The following is a 19,787-nucleotide window of genomic DNA, read 5'->3' as shown; positions in this document are numbered from 1 at the left end:
CAATGTCTATGAAATTAACAACAAAACCTTATTTAGAAATGCTATGGAAAATGTATCCTGACCAAAAAGCAGAGTTATAAAACATATGAACAAGTAATAGGTTTATTCCATGCTGAAAAGAGAAGAGAGAAAACACAATGTTTCGGCTGTGAAGCCTTCTTCAGGTGTAAGCCATGTTATAAAACATAGACTTTTTTTTTAGGAAAAAGGAGAAATTGGTAGGATATGAAGTGCAAAAAATTCAGTTAAATAGAAAACCTAGAAGATAAGAGCACAAGCATAATCTGTTTTCTTATAACTATTGACACATTTCAGTAGATTTCACTTATGTCCTGTCAATCATAAAGAAAGATAATGGCATTGTTTCTATACTGGAAAATGTTACAGTTTTTTTATTCAGAAACCAGTCAAAAGAGTTGAGTGTTCCAAGGCTCCCAAATGGCTTATCAGGGTGATAAAGGCAGGGTTATCCAGACATCACAAGTCTGAGTCTGGGTTATGCTGCTTGATTACTGTGACTGGGTTTCCCTAAGAAGAGGTACTGTATGTCAGTGGTTCTCAAACTTTTTGGACCAAGTACTACCCCTGATCCAACCAAAGCATCCAAGTACCACCTACAAGTCATCATCTCATAGGAACCCCAGAAATTGTCAATGACCAACATAAGCACGCTTGCACACACACTCACACATACATATAATAAATATTATTATAATAATAAACTTTATTTGATAAAGCACCTTTAAAGGTGGCTTCTCAAAGTGTTTTACAGAAAAAAACAGTAACAACAACTAATAAAAATGCACCATTTCAGTGAGAGGGGTGAGCCTGTTTAGTCGAGCAAAGCAGATGTGAATTAATTTTTCGAGCCTTGATACAATTCACAACAGAGTCTAACAGATTTTAAATCGTCAGGCATTTTCTTGACGGCAAAGGTCTCGCGGTGGATGTTGCAATGCATCCATTAATTTCTGGTGCAACCTCTCTAATTCGTGCAACTACACCGTTATGTTGGCTTGTCATCGCTCTAGCACCGTCTGTACAAACTCCGACACATTTTATCCAGTCGATGCCATTCTCTTCGATAAATTCATCCAGAAGCTGAAATATGTGCTCTCCTGTAGTTCCTGTGGGTAGCGGCTTACAGAACAGAAAGTCCTCATGGGACGTACCCTCAAACTCGTATCTACCGTAAACGAGCAAATTGGCCAAATCGACTACAGACTCATCTAATTGCAGTGAAAAACATCTGCTCATTTTAACGCGCTCTATCAGCGTACTTTTTATATCATCCTTCATTTCAATAATTCTATGAATGACTGTGTCTTTCGGGGGGGCAGCAGGTCGAGCTGTTTAGCGGCTTTTTCTCCACACATAATACGTGTCAGCTCTTTTGCCAACGGTAAATAAGGTTCTTCAAAAATAGTGTGGGGCTTACCTGCTTTAGCAATCCGCAAGCTTGCATTTTTCTGCGTATCCGTTTTTATTTCCGTATTTATTTAAAGTTTTTATTTCATGCGCATGGGAGCGAAACACAGAGATGCTCGGTGTATTTTTCTTAAATTAACTTAGAACAGTTCTTAAATATTTTTCTGTTATCTATCACGCTTTCCTGTGCTCACAAGATTACCAGCGTTCGTAGCACGTATTTCTATGCATTCCTGTGTTTACAACGTTGGCATTGTTCCAAAATCACGCACATTCTCCTTCCTCCCTATTTGCTGGAGATACAGTAGCTTTTTTAAATACAATTGGTCACTTGCGTCCGTAGCACGCATTCCTATAGAGTGGTATAGAATTACAGAGTATATCTTGTGTCCACTGAAGTATTAGCGCGCACTGTATCGTAGTACATAGGCTGCGTATTCGACACGTATTAAAATACAAAATATGAAAACCCATCCCGATTTTTCAGCGCACATGACACAGTTCCAGGGTCATTTGGCGTACCACCTGGAGGCACTCCGCGTACCACTGCCGGTACGCGTACCACAGTTTGAGAACCACTGCTGTATATGATTAGGATTACAAGGGTAAAGCTTAGAATACTGTATCTGCCCAGTGTTCTCTCAGGTCCCAGGGACTCAAAGGCCCCTCCAGCTTGCCAAGTGCCTGCAGGCTCCTGATGATGATGCAGAGCTTGTGGAGTTTCTAACGATCAATGGCTCAATGTCTGGGTGAGACAGGGGAGCCTGTCTGCACTGACTCATTATCCCAAGTGGGTACTGGTGTCACTACTGTGAGACACCAGGTAATACCAAATTAGGAGGACATATCTATTAATTTAATTCATAATGTATAATATAACTAATATAGCTACTTTCAATATAATTTAAAATTTTAAGTGTTCCTGAAATGGAAGCAGCATTGCATACAGCACCCCTGAAATATTGCAGACTTATTTTTTTTTCTTTACAGTCCTACAATTTTCATTTATGATCATGACATTAATATGAAGGCTCATTTGTCATTATTGGTTTATTGATGATGTTAGTAATGACAGGAGCAGCAGGAGGACAGTATTTTTTTTTCTTCTGATGAAGGACAAAAGGTCTTCCATATACAGTATATATCACATGCAGCATGGCGATATCCAAAACATGTGATCAATGCAGCCAAGGAGTTTATCAGGAGATGAAAGTGGAAAATCTTACTGACCAAACTTAATCCTGTAACGGGAGCCAGTCCAGGCTCCCGTGTAGCGCAGTTCAGGACCCTGTGTAGATGGTATAATCCAGAAGTAAGTGGAGAGGGACATCAGGGAAAGGTACAACAGGATTAGCACGGGTTGACAGACAGGGGGGCGTGACGAAGGTGATCCGGTGCTCAGGGAGCATGGCGAAGGCAAACGAGTCCAAACATTCCTAGGGAGAATCCGGGGCGCAGACAAGGGTCCAGGAACCGGGAGATCCGTCCAAGATGAGACAAACAAGGTTACAGGGACAGGGAATAAAACCAGGATGACAAGGCCAGGCGATCCATGCCGGACTCAGATGGTCAGGACGCCATGATGAAGCCTATGCCGTCGGGTCTCTCCTGGATCCGCTAGTAGGCGGGCTTCCGGGAGTCCATCTCCCAATGCTGAGCCAGGCATAGCGGGAGTGCCAGGCTACAGGGGGCAGGTGCATGTAATGAACTAAAATACGAAAGGGTCAGCGCATCCGTAAGAGTAGGGATGAGGATCGTGATACTTCCAGATTTAATTCCAATTGAGCATGTATTGTACTGTCTGAAGAATCAGTTGTCAGTGTACCCCAAAATAGACAAGAACTCTGTGGCTGCAACAAAGCATCTTAAATGACTGCACACAAAGAGATTGGTGAGTTTAATGGGTCACAGACTTTATCCTAGTTAAATTCAAAGGGATATGCAATCTATTATGGACTTTTACACTCTGATATCAATTTACAATGAGTGCATCCCAATACTTTTGTTCACTTTAGTGAGAATATTTTTATTCTAATATGACCAGTATGCTTGGGATTACCCAAAATTAAAAGTACATTATTTTGTACTTAATGTAAGTACAAATTGCTAGACTGTAAGGCCAAAATAACAGTTTTAAATTTCCTATCCCCATACTTTTGAAGGTCACTGAAATATTCCAGAACAGAAAATACATTGCAGTTTATGTGGAAGCTAATTGTAGTCTTGACATATTCTTACTTTCTATTTTAATGGGTTGTCTGATCTAAACCTCTGTTAATGGAAGCTAAAGTCTGTGAAATAGTGATGGTTATTCATTCTGTCTGTTAAGAATGGTATAACATTTTCACAGCTGACAGTATTTCTTGAATGAAACCACACATTGCTTTGAGCATGAGATTGTTATGCCCCTAGTATTTTCTCTTAAAGAAGTGACATGAAAAGTATTTCACATTATGTCTGTGTGGAGGTCATGGCTGTTTCATTTAAGATATTTGTTTAGACCTGGTCTTGCAGTTCTGGAATGTATATAATTAGGTTCTTCATGGAACATTGGACCTAGACTTGCAAGGAGAAACAAAACTGATCAGTAGAGATAAAGTGCAGAATTAGAATTTTGGAAATCACACGCTGTAATTTTTCTAGTGTTAACAATACATTTGGCAGTGTCTGTTTCCTTTAGTTTTTGTAAGGATTGTTTGTTTTTTTTAAATTGGTATGGCAATTATATGGCATAGCCACCATAAGCAAAATGAATTGGTCTTTCAAGTGCCACCAGCAAGATTTATCCTTATAAACAGCCCTTAAAGTGGTTTCCACACCATGTGCTGGATTGAATGAAACATTTGATCTAAAAATTTGTTTCCAATTGTGTGTACTAAAAATGACATTTACACATGACATAACACATTAGGAGAAAAAAACAACTTTTTTTCTGTATTTGTTTATACAGTATGTTGGTTTTATACATATATTTAAGGGTATAAAAATGACACTCTTAATATATACTGTATACTTTAACATTAATAACGATATGCGTATGGAATACAGTATGTGTGAGTATTTCTTTGCATTTGACCACTTTTAAATCCACAATTCAATTTCTTTGACTTTTTTATTCTCAGAGTTAATTGCAGATTATGTGTCCCTCAGCTCATTGTTTTAAAAATTCTAAAGAGTATGACTTCAGTGACCTATTGATTTTCCAGAATGAAATCCACATTCACTTTACTTTTTAATTCAGAAAGTTAACTCTCAGAATCATAAATGTGACTATTTATGGCCACAATAAAAACTCCCTCTGTGATGTCAGTGTTTCTAAACGAATGGACGTATGTGGTAGAGCTCCTGGTTCATTGTTAATTCACCGAGACAGAAATATTAAAATTGAAAATTCTTTATAGAATTATTGCCCTTTCCTGGCTTGCAGGTTCAAAGTCATACCAGACAGTATTCTTGCTGTGTGTTTTGGACATCCAGCTGGATGCCATTCACAATTGTTTTGGGTGCAATTGTTTTCGATAGGATTCTATAGCAAGATATGACATTTTTGTAGAGCTGCAAAATCACGTTACAGTTCAGTCCATGTTTTAAAAGACTTGCTTCCTTTAACTGCTATACAATATTAATAAAATATCCAATATCAATGAATTACAAAGACCAAAATTCTATGATTTATGTATCATTCCTAATATGACTAAGTAGCAACGCAGTTCAAGTAATAAATTCCCATATCTAGAAAATTCCAATAAATCAAATTAAGACCCAAATCCACATGGTTCTCTTTTAGACTTTATGAAAAATCTCAGCGACCTAGCATTTAAACTGTTAAAAGACTTATGATTCAAACAATATGTTGTTATTGAACAACTACCCAGACCTCTGCATTCACTTAGCTTTGCATGAGCTGAGTTGAAAAAGGCTGGAGTTTTAGTAACTTTAATTGTTACACAAGTGCTGTTTGCAAATTAGTAATCTTTCAGGGTAAATTAGAAGCAATGTACTGTATGAAGGTTCCATTTATATTCCCATGTTGGTAAATTTAAAAATGTTTAATATGTTTTAATATATTGCACAGATTATTTAAGAACAATAATAAAGAGTTAACTGTATGGAATTACTAGAAGGCTCATAATGGTATTAGATACAGCTTAGATATGTATAAGTTCTGTTATTCTTGAAATCTCTAATAATGTGCTTTTCTAAATACTAGCAATATTCATGGTAACTAGTATAGTGTAGATACTGCCCCAGGCATGTGTGGAGGTTAAACTGCCCAATGTTTATGAGTCCAATGAATTAACATATCTTATTTCTGAGAGGGAATATGATGAATTATATTAGCATCTCAATGTAAAAAAAAAAATCTTTGTTCCATGAATTGATTCTATAATCAGAGACATATCTTCAGATCTGCAACCTTTTTCCTTCAGCCGCTTGGAGCAGAATGCAATCAAGGTCATCCCTCCAGGAGCTTTTTCTCCATACAAAAAACTGAGAAGAATGTAAGTATGGAAATGCATTTGAACTGTGCTATCTATTTACAGAGCAAGACGCACAGTCCCTGACTACTGTAACACTTGAATTACCTGAACATAAAAAAAACAGGAAAAATATTTTCTGTTTCAGATGGAAGAACCTTGAGGGAAATTATTCTTGTCATTTACGTGATCCGATAGCACTTGGAAATTCATTCACATTTTGAGGTCTCTAAACTCTAAAATATGTTCTGTAAAGTTTGGGGAATTTTAGTACAAGGTAGAATTAATATAGCCTACTAAAACGTGTTTTTAGAAGTCCGTGTGGCATATCACTTCTTTAAAGTGAAGCCCTTTTTTATTAAGTGGATCAGCCCTCTGGGCTTAATAAGGAAATGGTGGGGGAGCTTTCCTGTTGAATACTGATGCAGACTTGGCTGTCCTCAGAAATGTGCTGTTAATGGTGTTTCTGGTATATGAATTCCAGTCAAGTATTTTATATAGACTTCTATAACAGAACAAAAAGAAGTGTAAAACAATTTCTTAAAGAGAGAGAACAAAATATAATAAATTATAAAACAGGGTAATATTCATTTGTTTCATTTATTTGTTCTTCTACTTTGCCAGGGTATTAGCTTTGCCTACATTCAGTACATTCAGATAAGTGTTCACTGAGATGTTTTTCTTTTTCTAGAGACCTGAGCAATAACCAGATTTCTGAATTAGCACCAGATGCCTTCCAGGGCCTGCGTTCTCTCAACTCCTTGTAAGTAGTTTCTTAATTGAAATGTTGACTTACTGGAATGATACGTATTTCAAAAGGAGTAGCTAAAATATGGGGTTTGTGTCACATTCGTTTTAAAAATTAAACTTGCTTAAAAGTTTAATTTTTAAATAAAATAAATAAATACAAATAAAACATATTTGTATTCTCTCGAATTGACTACTGCAATGCTCTACTCCCTGGGGTATCTAAATCTACTCTGAACAAGCTGCAGTATGTCCAAAATTCAGCAGCCAGAATCCTGACCAGGTCTAGTGCAAGTGTTCACATTACTCCTATCCTGGAGTCCTTGCACTGGCTTCCGGTCAAATTCCGCGTAGACTTTAAAATCCTCATGCTCACCTATAAGGCTTTACATGGCTTGGCACCTCAATACCTGTCTGAACTTTTATCGCCCTACTCCCCACCTCGCAACCTCCGCTCTTCAAATTCTGCCCTCCTTACTGTCCCCCAAGCCCGTCTACATTGTATGGGCGACAGGGCCTTCTCCTGCTATGCCCCCAAGCTCTGGAACTCTTTGCCCAAGGATATTAGAGAGTCACCTTCTCTAAACTCCTTCAAATCCAGACTCAAAACCTTCTTCTTCAGAAAAGCCTTTACTTAACTGGTTCCATTCTTCACCCCTCTGATCTTCTTAATACCACCTTCCACGGTCTCCTCTATTGTTATTGTTGTATTGTTGTAATTATAATTGTCTCCTATCTTGTGAAATCTTCTTATTTATTGTTGTAGTCTTCTTATTTATTGTTATTGTCATCCTGTAAAGCGCTTTGAGAAGCCACCTTTAAAGGCGCTATATAAAATAAAGTTTATTATTATTATTATTATTAAAACAGTAATTGCATCTAATATTGTTTCTTAATAAAACACTCATCTCTTGAGCTGTGTGTGTCAAAGTATATATCACCAAGGAAGAGTGTTTTGATGAAATGGATTGAAAAACATTACACTAATATAAAGGACAGATTCCAAATTAATTGACCAGGTCTTATTTGTGAAGAGCAAGGACTGCAGTGTCTTAAAATGTGAACTGTCACAGTTTTTGACAACATACAGAGCTTCACAGAGCACTCAGTGGTCAAGGTCTTCCCTCCAGAGTACTATAACCAGTGACTTTAACCTTGATGGAACTGTACATCCCTCTGAGTCACCAAACCCCAGAACAGCCAGAGACAGGTTCCCAAAAGGTTTAACTACATGAGTTAAGGTTATGACAACATGTACTGCAGTTAAGTTCATGGAAGGATTCTACCAAATAACAGCTCTAACCTGGAAGAGTTCTTCCTTCACTGCATTGAACACATGTTTTTTATAGTTCACGCGCTGTGTTTACTTAGATTGTCTTTTGAAGTGCTGTTTCCTTGCTATCATTTACCAGTTATTTTTAAAGAAAACCACTCAGTGAGGAGACGTTAATGAAGCAGAGTTGCAGTGGGAAGTGTTTGCTCTGCTGGCATTTCCTTTTTTTGATTCTCTCTGGGACACCATTCAGACACTGCTGTCTCCTTGGAATTTGAATACAACCTTGTCCGTGCTTGTGAACTTTTTCTAAATTGAGCGGCTACAATATCACAATCCTTTTCAATGTATTTTTCTATTTTCTGATTGTGATTTGACACAAAAAGGCACCGCGGGGATTATAAATTCAAACAAATGATGTTTTAATATTTTAATACGTTGATGTTTGATGTTTTGCTTCCTGTCAGAGTGCTGTATGGAAACAAAATCACAGAACTCCCCAAAAGTCTATTTGAGGGTCTCTTCGCACTGCAGTTACTGTAAGTAAACTCAAATATTTCTATTTGCAGGCTTCAGCAAGGACCCCTAAATTTTAAACTAGTCTCCGCACCATTGCTTTTACTTTGGAACACAATCATTTTGTTCATCAGTGTTACAGCCAAAAGGATTAATTTCATTGTCAGTGAGTGAAGAGGTTTGATGAGCTAAACCAGCATGTGAGCTGCAAAGGAATAAGTAGAGGTTAATTCCATGCCAAAAGGTAAAAACAGCTAAAGGAAGATCCACAGCCAAGACAGTTTTTTTTCTTGTATAGAACTGTGGAATTGTTCTCACGTCATTGTCTGTTTAAATATTAATTTTTGTGGTAAACTTAGGCTGAGTTTATTCAGATGTAATTGCAGGGAAGCGAAGGGTACGCCATTACGAGGTTAACCATCATGTAGCACAAATGCCAACGGGGAATCAGAGAGGAAATGGCAAATTCTAGCTTGATTTGTCCGTTTTTTTTCTCTCTCTCTCTCTCCTAGAATAAATTATATTTATATTGGTTGTGTGTCATTTAGAGCTATTTATACATAAGTGTTCTTGGGCACAAGAAGTTGAAACGTTAAGAATGTCAGACAGCCAACTGTTCTCTAGACCAGATAAAGCTGTCATATCTGGCGGCCTCCATCTCTGGCGGCAATTGGCAGCATGAGAGACAGCCACCGCATTAATATGTTTATCAAGCTGTGTCAAGAGAACCAGCAGGAGTGATAATGCTGCAGCGCTACGCATGACTAAAATATAAAATATGTTCACCAGGCCATATGAAACTGCAGTATCATTTATGAGAGATTATCTCTGGCTTACAGTTCGGCAGGCTAGCCAGCTTAGAGATGCTACTAATAATAATAATTAAGGGATAAAGTGGAAGGGGTGGGAACATCCAGTTGTGTTTAGGCATTTAGTGGTTTATTTTATAGCAGTGGGATTTAAAAGTATCCTGTGCTGAAGTGGCAGCGAGAGAGAAAGATAGTCTTTAGCACCCCCCTCAGGATTGTTTCTTTCCTTCACTTATTGCACATCCTAGGAAAAACAAAATACCATTTGTTAAAATATTAATGTGATCTTTGTATGAAGCCTCAGTGGGGTTTTAAATCTTTCAGAAGAGGAAGAAACCATTGGCAAATTTGACTAATGACAGGAAAGACATTTGAGTTTAATCCCTAAGTGCTGACAAACCATGTAGAAATTCGCACAGGTGTCTTGCTCAATGCATTGACTAATATCTCAACATGCCCACAGACACTGACCCTGTGAGTGGAGAAACAGGAATGTTTGCTCCTATGAAACTGTGAGTGTTAAATGATAGGAAAAGTAGATGGAACAGAAAAGGCATAACTTGCCCCACAGACATTCTTTTATGTTGTGTCAGTAGGAAATCAGGATGTTTCTAGGCTTTTTGAGCTGCTTAACTATATTGATATAGCAGTGTTGCAGAAAGTGTCAGTGGAGTGCTTGTAGTAACTAGCTTCAGGGGAATTCAGGAGTATTAGTACAGGCACAACTGCCATCCATAGACGTTAATCCAAAATTCCACAGAAAGTATCAGTTTCAAGACATATTTTTAAGATCTGTATCTGGGAACATAAGATGCAATTTGCCCTTTAAAATATAGGTATGGCATTTATCAACAGAATAGTAAGAGTAATTCAAAATATATACATACTGTTATGTGGAATTTAGTTGCATAATCAGATATATTCTCTATGAAATGTTATGTTCATTAACAGTGGTAAAATATTAGCTTTTTAAAGCAAAGAAAGAAACTTATTTTTATGTAAGCTTGATCATATAAACGCTGTTAATGATCCAAATACTACTAGGACATCTAGAGATCTTTACCAAAAATATTCTTCCTAATATTAGATTTATTTTTTCCTGATGTTTTGTTATTTTTTTTAAGTTTCAAAATAAAAGGTTTGATGTTTTCAAGAAGCCTAAATATAATAATTATGAGTACAGTATATCAGAAAAAGCAAGACTGATATTCTTTACAAATAGTATTTTCTTTTTGTCTAACAAACTATGAAGATGTTTTCATAGTTTTAATCAGTGACAGGTGAAAAGTTAATCTGAACACTGACTTGGCTTTATACTCATACTGACAAAATTTATCTTTACTTGTATTTTGTTTGTGTTTGACAGGCTGCTTAATGCTAACAAGATTAACTGCCTGCGTGTGGATGCATTTCAAGATCTGCACAATCTGAACCTGCTCTCTCTTTATGACAACAAACTCCAGACAATTGCCAAAGGAACATTTGCATCTCTTCGAGCAATTCAGACATTGTATGTAACTTTGATTTATTTTTCCATTATGTCTTTTGAATGTTGAATATCTGAGATCAGTTTAAACCTTTATTTCAATATATTAACTTGTAAGGTAATTTTATCCCAAATCAAAGAATAAAAAATCCGTCATTTCTTTAAAAGTAGCTTTAGGCTACTCCAATGGCAGGATTCAAGCAGATTAGTGTCTGACAACTATCTTTTAATGGTCCAGCCATTGTTAAATAAGATTAATTCTTAAGTTTCAGGCAGGTAGGCATTCAAAGTATGTAGAGTGAGAACTTGTTAATGGATAGAAAACAGTAGAAATAAGGAATAAAAGTTCAGTTTCCAAAAGAATCTGTATAAAGAGTGTTACAGTTTCTAGTTTATATTATGATTTAGCTAGTAGTTTACTTAGTAAACATTCTCAGACGATTAGAAGAAACAGCAGGAAATTCAATAATCTTGACTTTCATTAGGATTGATAAAAAAGATTTTTATCAGATTGATAAAAACTGGTCAAAAAACCAGCTGACAAACCAGTTTTGTGTGTTTGTATTTGCCATACACCATTTACATCTTCTAAACAAGGTTGGGAAGCAATGTTGTTCTGAAGGATTAATATCTTAAAGTGTAGAATTTAAATCAAGTGGTGTTGAATTTGTCCAAAGCAGTAGTAAGACCTCATTTACAGTATTGTTCTTAGTTCTAGTCACCACTTTACAAAACAATAAGACAAGGTGACCGAAGCGTCCAGCGTTCGATACGCTTAAAGGCGTAGAAAAGTCAACCCTGTAGTGCTCAGAATCAACTGAGCTGTAGGAGACAAGTTATAATGAGGTGTGAGAACCTTTTACACAAAGGGTAGTGGGAGTCTAGAACAAGCTACCAGCCCATGTCAATAAAGCTTCCTTTAAGAAATGGATCAGTTAGCTGTTATTCAACCAAACAGACTAGTTGGGTCGAATAGTGTCCTCTTGCTCAGATGAGGACTGTCAACATCTTCAGAAAGCACAAATAGACCCATCTTAACATAGAGACACTTCACGCTTGAATTGCTTGCAACTGCAAATTTATAAGCTCTTTCACTCCTTCAAGGCACTTGGCCCAGAACCCATTTATCTGTGACTGCCATCTGAAATGGCTTGCTGATTATCTTCATGACAACCCCATTGAGACGAGTGGTGCCCGCTGCACCAGTCCTCGTCGGCTGGCCAACAAGAGAATCGGTCAGATTAAGAGCAAGAAGTTCCGCTGCTCAGGTAAAAGATTCCACAGTTCTTTCTGTACAGTGCTACTAACTGTCCAGACATCTGTAATGAGAAAATTGAACATTTTGACTTGCATTTATCTACCTGTATTATTGCTGTATCATATAAAGCATCCTGGGATGATATTCTAACTTTTTTTTCCCTTTATTCTGACCACCAACCAAAAGATCAATAAATGCACACTTGTTAAAAAGCTAAAGGACCTGCCAGAATTAAGTGAATAATGGAATTATGTAAATCTGAAGTTCTGTTTGAATTAAAACAGTATTTTTTCAGTGTTTTGAATTTGTAGTATTTTTGTTTTCTTTTCATACATGCTTCAATTTCCTCACTTATCTTTGTAAGTGACATGTTTATCACACATTATTTCTGACATTTTTTATTAGTTTTAATATTTCATCCTTATTCCCTATTTAATTAGATGATTTATCTGGTATGATTCATTATTCACTTAATGAATTTATCAGCAGTGTACAATCTATCTTAAACAAACAACTGTATGCCCTCTTCTTGCCAATGTTCAGCTACATCTTTTTTTCTATCTCTTCTCTTGTTTAGCAAATGAACAGTATTTCATTCCAGGTAGGTCTGGCTCTGTTACAGAACTGGCCACCTACAGATTACTACCCCAACTCTACCTCCTACCCCTACCTAATTTAATTTGTTTTAGGTTTTAAGATCTTGATTGCATGTTTTTGTTTTTCACCTAGGGACATAAAAACTTCCACTAGAAAACAGTTTGTTCAGCTGCTGTTCTCATGTAGATTTATTTTACCAGCATGCAGATCTGACTTCTCCTTACATGTTTAAATGATATGTGTGCACAGTCCTCACAGTACTTCCAAGCAATCGTCATACAGATGCCAGCCTGATTTCCTACAGTAGCTTCTTAGTAAGAGTGCCTTTCTGGGGCTTTGTAATTTAATGATTTCTGTACAAAGATTGGCATTCCTTTCTTGATTTTTACTCTGGCATCTGTATTGCTTAAATTGTTGTTTAAACAACACAAATAAATTTTTTAATATATTGCTGATGGTTTTATTCTTTTTTTAATTATTTAAGAGCATGCTCAGTTATGACAATTTTTTAAGAATCCATGTTTGTTGGTTGATGTAAGTGAATAACCTAACAACGTTTAGCCATTACCTATGTTTTCCATGTTTAGCTATGTTAGTGTATTTAGGGAATGAGATTTACTCAAGTAAAAAGACAGACTTCAGGAGTCATCTTCTAGATTACTACTAGATTACTAAGGCTTAGTCTTTCATACACTCAATAAAAAAAAGTCAGTAAAAGAATTGCAAATCACAAGCACTAATGTATGTTAAATGTAATCCTATATTTAGCATAAACACTGAAACAAAGACAATTAAGGTCAATAAGATGTCACATGTAGCTGAAATCAATATAGTACACACCAAAATAATATGGAATAACAACAATATAGTACATCATAAAATACATTCACAGCAGAGAAAATCAAAGTGCTTAGATGGGTCAACAAGAAAAGCTACAGTAATGTGTTCTGTGCACATCACAAAAATAGACTGAAAAATTGAGAAGCCATCAGTTAGGCCAAGATTTTTTTCAATAGCCACTTCAATAAAACATGCTAGATGTAACATTTTTGTAGCTTTACTATTTATAAATGTCCTGCTTTTTTAATTAAATGTTTGTCCATTTTTTTGTGAATGCTTTGCACAATCTGTGTTACGGGGTTTGCATGTTTTCAAAAAGTGTTTAATTTGTTTATTATTAAGCACATCATAAGGGAATACAAAATGTGGGCACTGGATAATGAGTCAGAAGCAAAACAAATACCATAAAATATTCAGTATTTCCCTGAGCAGGCTAAAGGCAATGATAATCTTGGTAGGGCAAAGTATGTTTAATACCCACACTTCTTTTTGTTTCAAGAATCACTTACAGTACCAACAAGAGGACTGTTGAACAATTTAATATTTTATGTGCATTTAATTTCAAACAAAACAATTTATGTTTTCAAGAAAAAGTAAAATCTGGCATTAGAGTATAGTGTACCCACATGGTACGCATGAGGCAAGTAGCTGATTTTAGGAAATTAACAAAGCACTGGGGGTAAGAAAGGGGAAAATATATATTTTTTTAAATTAAGTGCTCTGTCTTTCTTCCCTCCTGGCTCTCTTTAAATTTCCAGGAGTTCATCATTTCGGCTGTAAGTAAAATCCCAAACCCAAACCCAAACACATCTCCTGACGTGATATACGTGATCCTACTGTTCTATCCGTTATCTGTTTCCTGTCCAAAAAAAAAACTAAAAAACTGTTGTGACAAATGTATAGTTGAAACCTTTCACCTGAGTTTTAATAAAAATATGAATAGGTCGCCATGTGTAGCTCTGTGATCTCTTCCAGCTTACAGGGTTCAAAAGCAAAATGAAAGCTGTTCCATTCCTGACTAGTGCAAGACTCACCTCTGTTGACTACAGAACTGCTGTAATTTTCTAGCCACTGCTAAACCTGCCCTCTCAAACTGGCTGTCACCCACTCCTCTCCCTCCTGTGCTGCTCCTGTTCTCTTCCCCCTTGCCTAGTGGAGAAAATTCAGCAGGGTTTTCCTTTGTGCTTGATCTAACCATGTGGTTGCGAGGTATGTGTAAAACATGGTTCTGTCAAGCACCATGGAACGTCTTGCAGCGTTCTACAGCATGACAGGCTACAAGAGACAGCCTTTTTGTGTCAGTGGCTGACGGGACAGCTGAGATTTACATTAGACGTGTGCGATTCTATACGTGACCTGAAAAAAAGTGTAGCATGGATTTGTTGTTAATATAACAGCATTATATATTCCATACTTTGAACTGAAGTCGTTTGAATGCAAATAACAAAGGCACCAAATTTTATATTCCTGCTTTAATCAGTTTGTAAAGTAGTGCTGAAAAAGAGGATTCAACCACGAGAAGGCTTCTCGCTAATGCTGCCTACTCATTTAAACTACATACTTTCTCTTTTCTTCTTAATACATCTCAAGGCTTGTAGAATGTTTTACAGGCCTTTAAACCCCAATTCCTGTCTGTTGTTATGGTGATAACCGAGTTTCCTCTGTTCTAGTATGTTTTGACATCTGGAGACTGAATACCCCATTCACTTGCCTTACCTGTGTCTTGTCACACATAAACCCAGCTGCCTCTCCTGTTACAAGACTGCCTCATCTTATGTCGATGTAATAGTAAGAAGCAATGTCGATATTTAATATTCTGTAGGTACCGAGGATTACAGATCCAAGCTTGGAGGTGATTGCTTTGCAGACCTTGCGTGTCCCGAGAAATGCAGATGTGAGGGAACCACTGTGGACTGTTCCAATCAAAAACTCACCAAAATTCCAGAACACATTCCTCAGTACACGGCTGAGCTGTAAGTGCAAATGACAGTAGATTACATTTCATTTGTTAAATCCCTCTAATGTTTGCTTGGAACTGGCTGTGGAGAGACATGGATGTTTACTTTTGTCTCATCAGGGTATTCAGGTGTACTTTAAGACAAGGATGAATGATTCTGTGTCATCTCTACAGTATCTGATGAATGATATGCTAAGCAATAACTTTGTATAAGAAGCACCAGGTTATCTTCAACTGAAAATGAATTAAGTGGAATGCATGTCATATTTACATTAGGGAGACTACTCAAATTTGCAAATGCTTTTATGACATTGTGCTCTAGACTGTTCACAGCATACGTTCCATATGAGCAACTACTATTAAACATTGCAGAAACATTCTGAAGATGATAGGGATCAACAGTGTGTGTGCATAAAGAGTATTTACTTCATTCCTAGAAAGCATATTTTAAAATGGCTTTTTGCTGAGTAAGAAGTAAATAAACATGAAATCCTCATTCAGTATTTTTATTTATATGATGTATTTAGACTTTGGTACTCTGAGCATTAAACATCTACAAATTGTGAATAATGTAGTGACAAGAGTGGGATTTAAATAATTTCTGCTATAATTCACATCTTATGAAGAAAGCACTTTTTCCAAATATAAAATGTTTTTTTGGTCAATTCGAAATAGTAAAGAATTGCACTACTATACAAAACAATTATTTGGATCACCATATCACAACATCAACAAACGTTGATTGACAAAGATCTTTTGTGATTTGCATTATAGAACATTTTTTGTGTTTGAAGTTATAGACCATGGGGTGTTTGAAGTTCTAGGGGCATCAGTTTCATTGAATGCAAGAAAACCCATTACTGTGAAACGCATGTCGATTGAGCCTGTGAATGTATTCTCTCATCTTCTTTTCATCCAGACGTCTGAACAACAATGAGTTCACAGTTCTTGAAGCAACTGGGATTTTTAAGAAACTCCCTCAGCTCCGCAAAATGTAAGTGCGATTTGAGAATTTCCTCTGAACTCTCTTCCTCTCTGAATTTCTCTCAACCTGACAACACACAAAAACGCGTGTTCTCCAATGTTGTGCCCCCCTCCCCACAACATTGCAACTTTATTATCTGGAATACGTGAAAGAAGTAATTTAGTGTAGCGTGTAATCAATTCAATGAACTGTGACGAGCATTTGGCCCAGGCAGTGAAGCAGACCAAAAGTGGCAGATCACACTGCAGCCTGTGGTAGTAGCTGTTCCTTATGCCTCAGATGCACTGGCATCTCAGCCTAGTGTCGGGACAGCTGGTCTATTGTGCTAGCACAGCAGGGATCCACTAGTTCAGGCAATTCAAAAGCAATTTTGGTAGTCTCCTGTAATGTCCACCACTAGGCCCAAAACCATGTGTATCTGCCTTCTTCAGCAAAATAACACATGCATCTGATATTGTTATTATTTTTTGTTAAAGAAATAAAATGAAATGGTTGGAAACATTGATTTGGTTGCCTGTCTGTATAAAAACATTTCTACCTGTAATACCCTGAAGGATGCTGCACCTAAAACATATGTTTAAAACATGAAAGTAACTTTCTTGTCCTGTGTGTGGAAAAGCACTTGAAGGAAGGACTGCAGTAAATATTATCAGCATTAGAGCCTTTGATATTTTGAGAAAAGATAGGAATTTTAAAATTTGGTCCTTGTGTGTTTCTTTTACTATGATTTTATTTTCAATCACTACCCCCAGTAAACATTTTCAGTGAAGATGAACAAGAAACTGGATATTATGGGTTAGAGCATGAAATATTTTAAATTTTTGCTTTTAATTTTTTTTGCCACAAAAGATTTTTGTGTTAAAAGATTACAACAATGTTTTTTGCCACCCATTACTGTTTTAATACATACCTGTCCAATGTACTAATAGAAATACATGTTCCAAGCAGAGTTTAAAAATCTAGGCTTTCATTAATACATACAATATATTTACAGCAAACATTTTACTGGACAATATGATAGATATCTTGGATGCTGAAAAAGTAATACACATGAAATATGTGTCAGGCAATCTCAGAATGAACTATATAACCGAAGCAATAAGTATTAAAGCACCAAACTGTTTTGATTATGGGTCTCATGTCTTTTTTCATTCAGTTTCTTTTTGATATTTTTATTTGTTTTATTAACTATCCAAAACAGCTATCAAAAAGCTGATAGAAAACAAGCTCTCCTCCCTTAATTCTGTTTCTGAATTCTATTTTTTTTTACAAAAATGCTGTGCATGATAGAAATGTGCAAACACACAGGTACAGCTATATTAGCATTAACATACACAGATTAACATACACGGGTCCACAAATCTCAAACGAAAATGAAGAAAAAGGACAAAGAAAGGAAGGTGGACTAATGTCTGCAATATTTGCATGTTTTATTTTCAGAAACTTGAGCAATAATAAGATCACAGATATTGAGGAAGGAGCTTTTGAGGGTGCTGCTGGTGTCAATGAGCTCATTCTGACCAGCAACCGACTGGAAAATGTGCATTTCCGAATGCTGAAAGGACTCAGTGGGCTGAGAACTCTGTGAGTACCAAGTCAGTGTGGAAGAAACTATATGACAAGCCTTGTTTCACTGGTCTTTTATGTTCTTTTTATGTAATTTAAGTAGTAGCAGCTTAAGATTATACTCTGTGTTTGCATGACATTAAATGTCAGTGCTATAAATCAATAAAGAGCTGACCATTAGAACGGGGATTCATGTTGTACTTAAAAGAAAGATAAGGTCAAAGTTTGCATATTTGTGTTGCAATGACTTCACACATCAATATCATTAAACTCCTAGAAGCAAATGCTTGTAAGGCAGGCATTGGGGATTTGTTTTAATTCCCTAAACAGCAGCTTTAACTATCACTACCTTTGAGCTGTGCATTAACCCTGTGGTTTCTATGCAAATCCAAACTGCTGGCTGGTTTCTTGTACAAAATTATCCATGATTGTTTAATTTTGTTTAAAAATTAAGATCTTCAGTCTCTAATAAATAAACTTAGGAGGAACCTAAAGTTAGAAAAGTTAGAGGTTATTAAAGTTAGAAATCTGAAGAAATACTTAATGATAATGTCCATTTTTTGAGCCAAAATGTGATGAAAAAATATTAAAATTGAAAAAATAATATTGAATACAAAACCTCCTCAAAATAATTTAAAATAATTAACATTATTTCCAGAGTAGTAGATGTTTAAATAATTAGTTATACAGTATCAGCTACTGTGACCAAAAAGAATAAAATATGACTAGATGCCATTTGGCATCAATTGAATCTTTGCATATGTCCTTTCTTTAAATAAAATATAATAATGTTTATATTTGCTGTAAATTCTATGCAATGGGAATAATAATAACAAGGTTACTTTATGAAGAAAATAATGGCAGTTTGTCCTATCTTTATCCTCTAAACTATGAGCGGTTTTTAATTATATTGAATTAATTAACTTTCTGTCTGCAGGATGCTAAGAAGCAATCGGATTAGCTGTGTGGGCAATAACAGCTTCACTGGACTGAGTTCTGTGAGACTGCTCTCCCTCTATGACAATCAGATCACCACCATGGCACCTGGTGCCTTTGATACACTCCACTCCCTATCAACTTTGTAAGTCATAATAAGAAGTGACATGACCAGTGCAAAATTGATCTTACAGCCTTGGGTGCATAATGTGAAACATTCGCAAATGAAGGGTTGTGTGTCTGCATTGTAAAAGTGTTTTTTTTTACTAAATACTTGTTGTGTGGCTGTTTCTTGCAGTTACAAAAAAATAGGCGGACTTTGTTTTTCATGGAAGACCTTGAAAAGTTTAAAATGTCTGCACCTGTTTAAGAAAGCCTTATTCTTTTTCTATTGACACCCAGTGGTATTTATGAAAGGCTGTACCTTTGAAGCTATTGACTGAAATAATGGGTGGCTTTACCTTGAATCACGGTGACCTATATTTTTAAGGGATCTGACCCCAGTGCAGATGGGCTATTGGATTTATATCTAAGAAATTGCTTGTCCAATTGCAATTTGCTATGTGTTAAGAGATCTCATATTACATGCTATAAATATAAATTGCTGTGTTATTTTTATACTTGGCCCGTGATATTGGTTTATTAAAACACATTTGTGAGTAATTGTTTTCATAATAAATGAGGAATTTAAATCACATGATATGGATTATATTTTCATCTTAGATAAGATTTTCCTTGTTTAATAGAAAGCATGTTAATAGTTGAGTTGTCATGTCAGTAAATTCTGTTTTTTTTTTATCTTGTATGTAATCAACATAGCTGTCAGATTAGATAGGTGACGTTCTCCAGAGCTATGAGGAGACTTTATAATGACAGCTAAATGAAATAGTTGTGTTTGAGCAAAAATCCTG

The 19,787-nt window shown here is 36.1% G+C and overlaps 1 protein-coding gene across 2 annotated transcripts in view; it reads left to right on the top strand.

Moving 5' to 3' along the window:
- The window catches only part of slit2 (slit homolog 2 (Drosophila)), a 166,617-nt gene that overhangs the window by 114,647 nt on the left and 32,183 nt on the right, over nucleotides 1-19,787 (top strand). For both annotated transcript variants that reach the window (XM_088917790.1, XM_088917782.1), the window contains exons 10-18: nucleotides 5,859-5,930; nucleotides 6,598-6,669; nucleotides 8,394-8,465; nucleotides 10,618-10,761; nucleotides 11,842-12,005; nucleotides 15,255-15,405; nucleotides 16,309-16,383; nucleotides 17,815-17,958; nucleotides 18,878-19,021. In XM_088917790.1, the coding sequence (XP_088773916.1) occupies nucleotides 5,859-5,930; nucleotides 6,598-6,669; nucleotides 8,394-8,465; nucleotides 10,618-10,761; nucleotides 11,842-12,005; nucleotides 15,255-15,405; nucleotides 16,309-16,383; nucleotides 17,815-17,958; nucleotides 18,878-19,021 (1,038 nt within the window). The remainder of the gene's footprint in view (nucleotides 1-5,858; nucleotides 5,931-6,597; nucleotides 6,670-8,393; nucleotides 8,466-10,617; nucleotides 10,762-11,841; nucleotides 12,006-15,254; nucleotides 15,406-16,308; nucleotides 16,384-17,814; nucleotides 17,959-18,877; nucleotides 19,022-19,787) is intronic.

The sequence above is a fragment of the Atractosteus spatula genome, chromosome 1 (assembly GCF_055471065.1).
Source record: "Atractosteus spatula isolate fAtrSpa1 chromosome 1, fAtrSpa1.hap1, whole genome shotgun sequence".
Taxonomy (NCBI): domain Eukaryota; kingdom Metazoa; phylum Chordata; class Actinopteri; order Semionotiformes; family Lepisosteidae; genus Atractosteus; species Atractosteus spatula.
The sequence above is the reverse complement of the archived record's forward strand: the minus strand, read 5'-3'. Positions and strand labels throughout refer to the sequence as shown.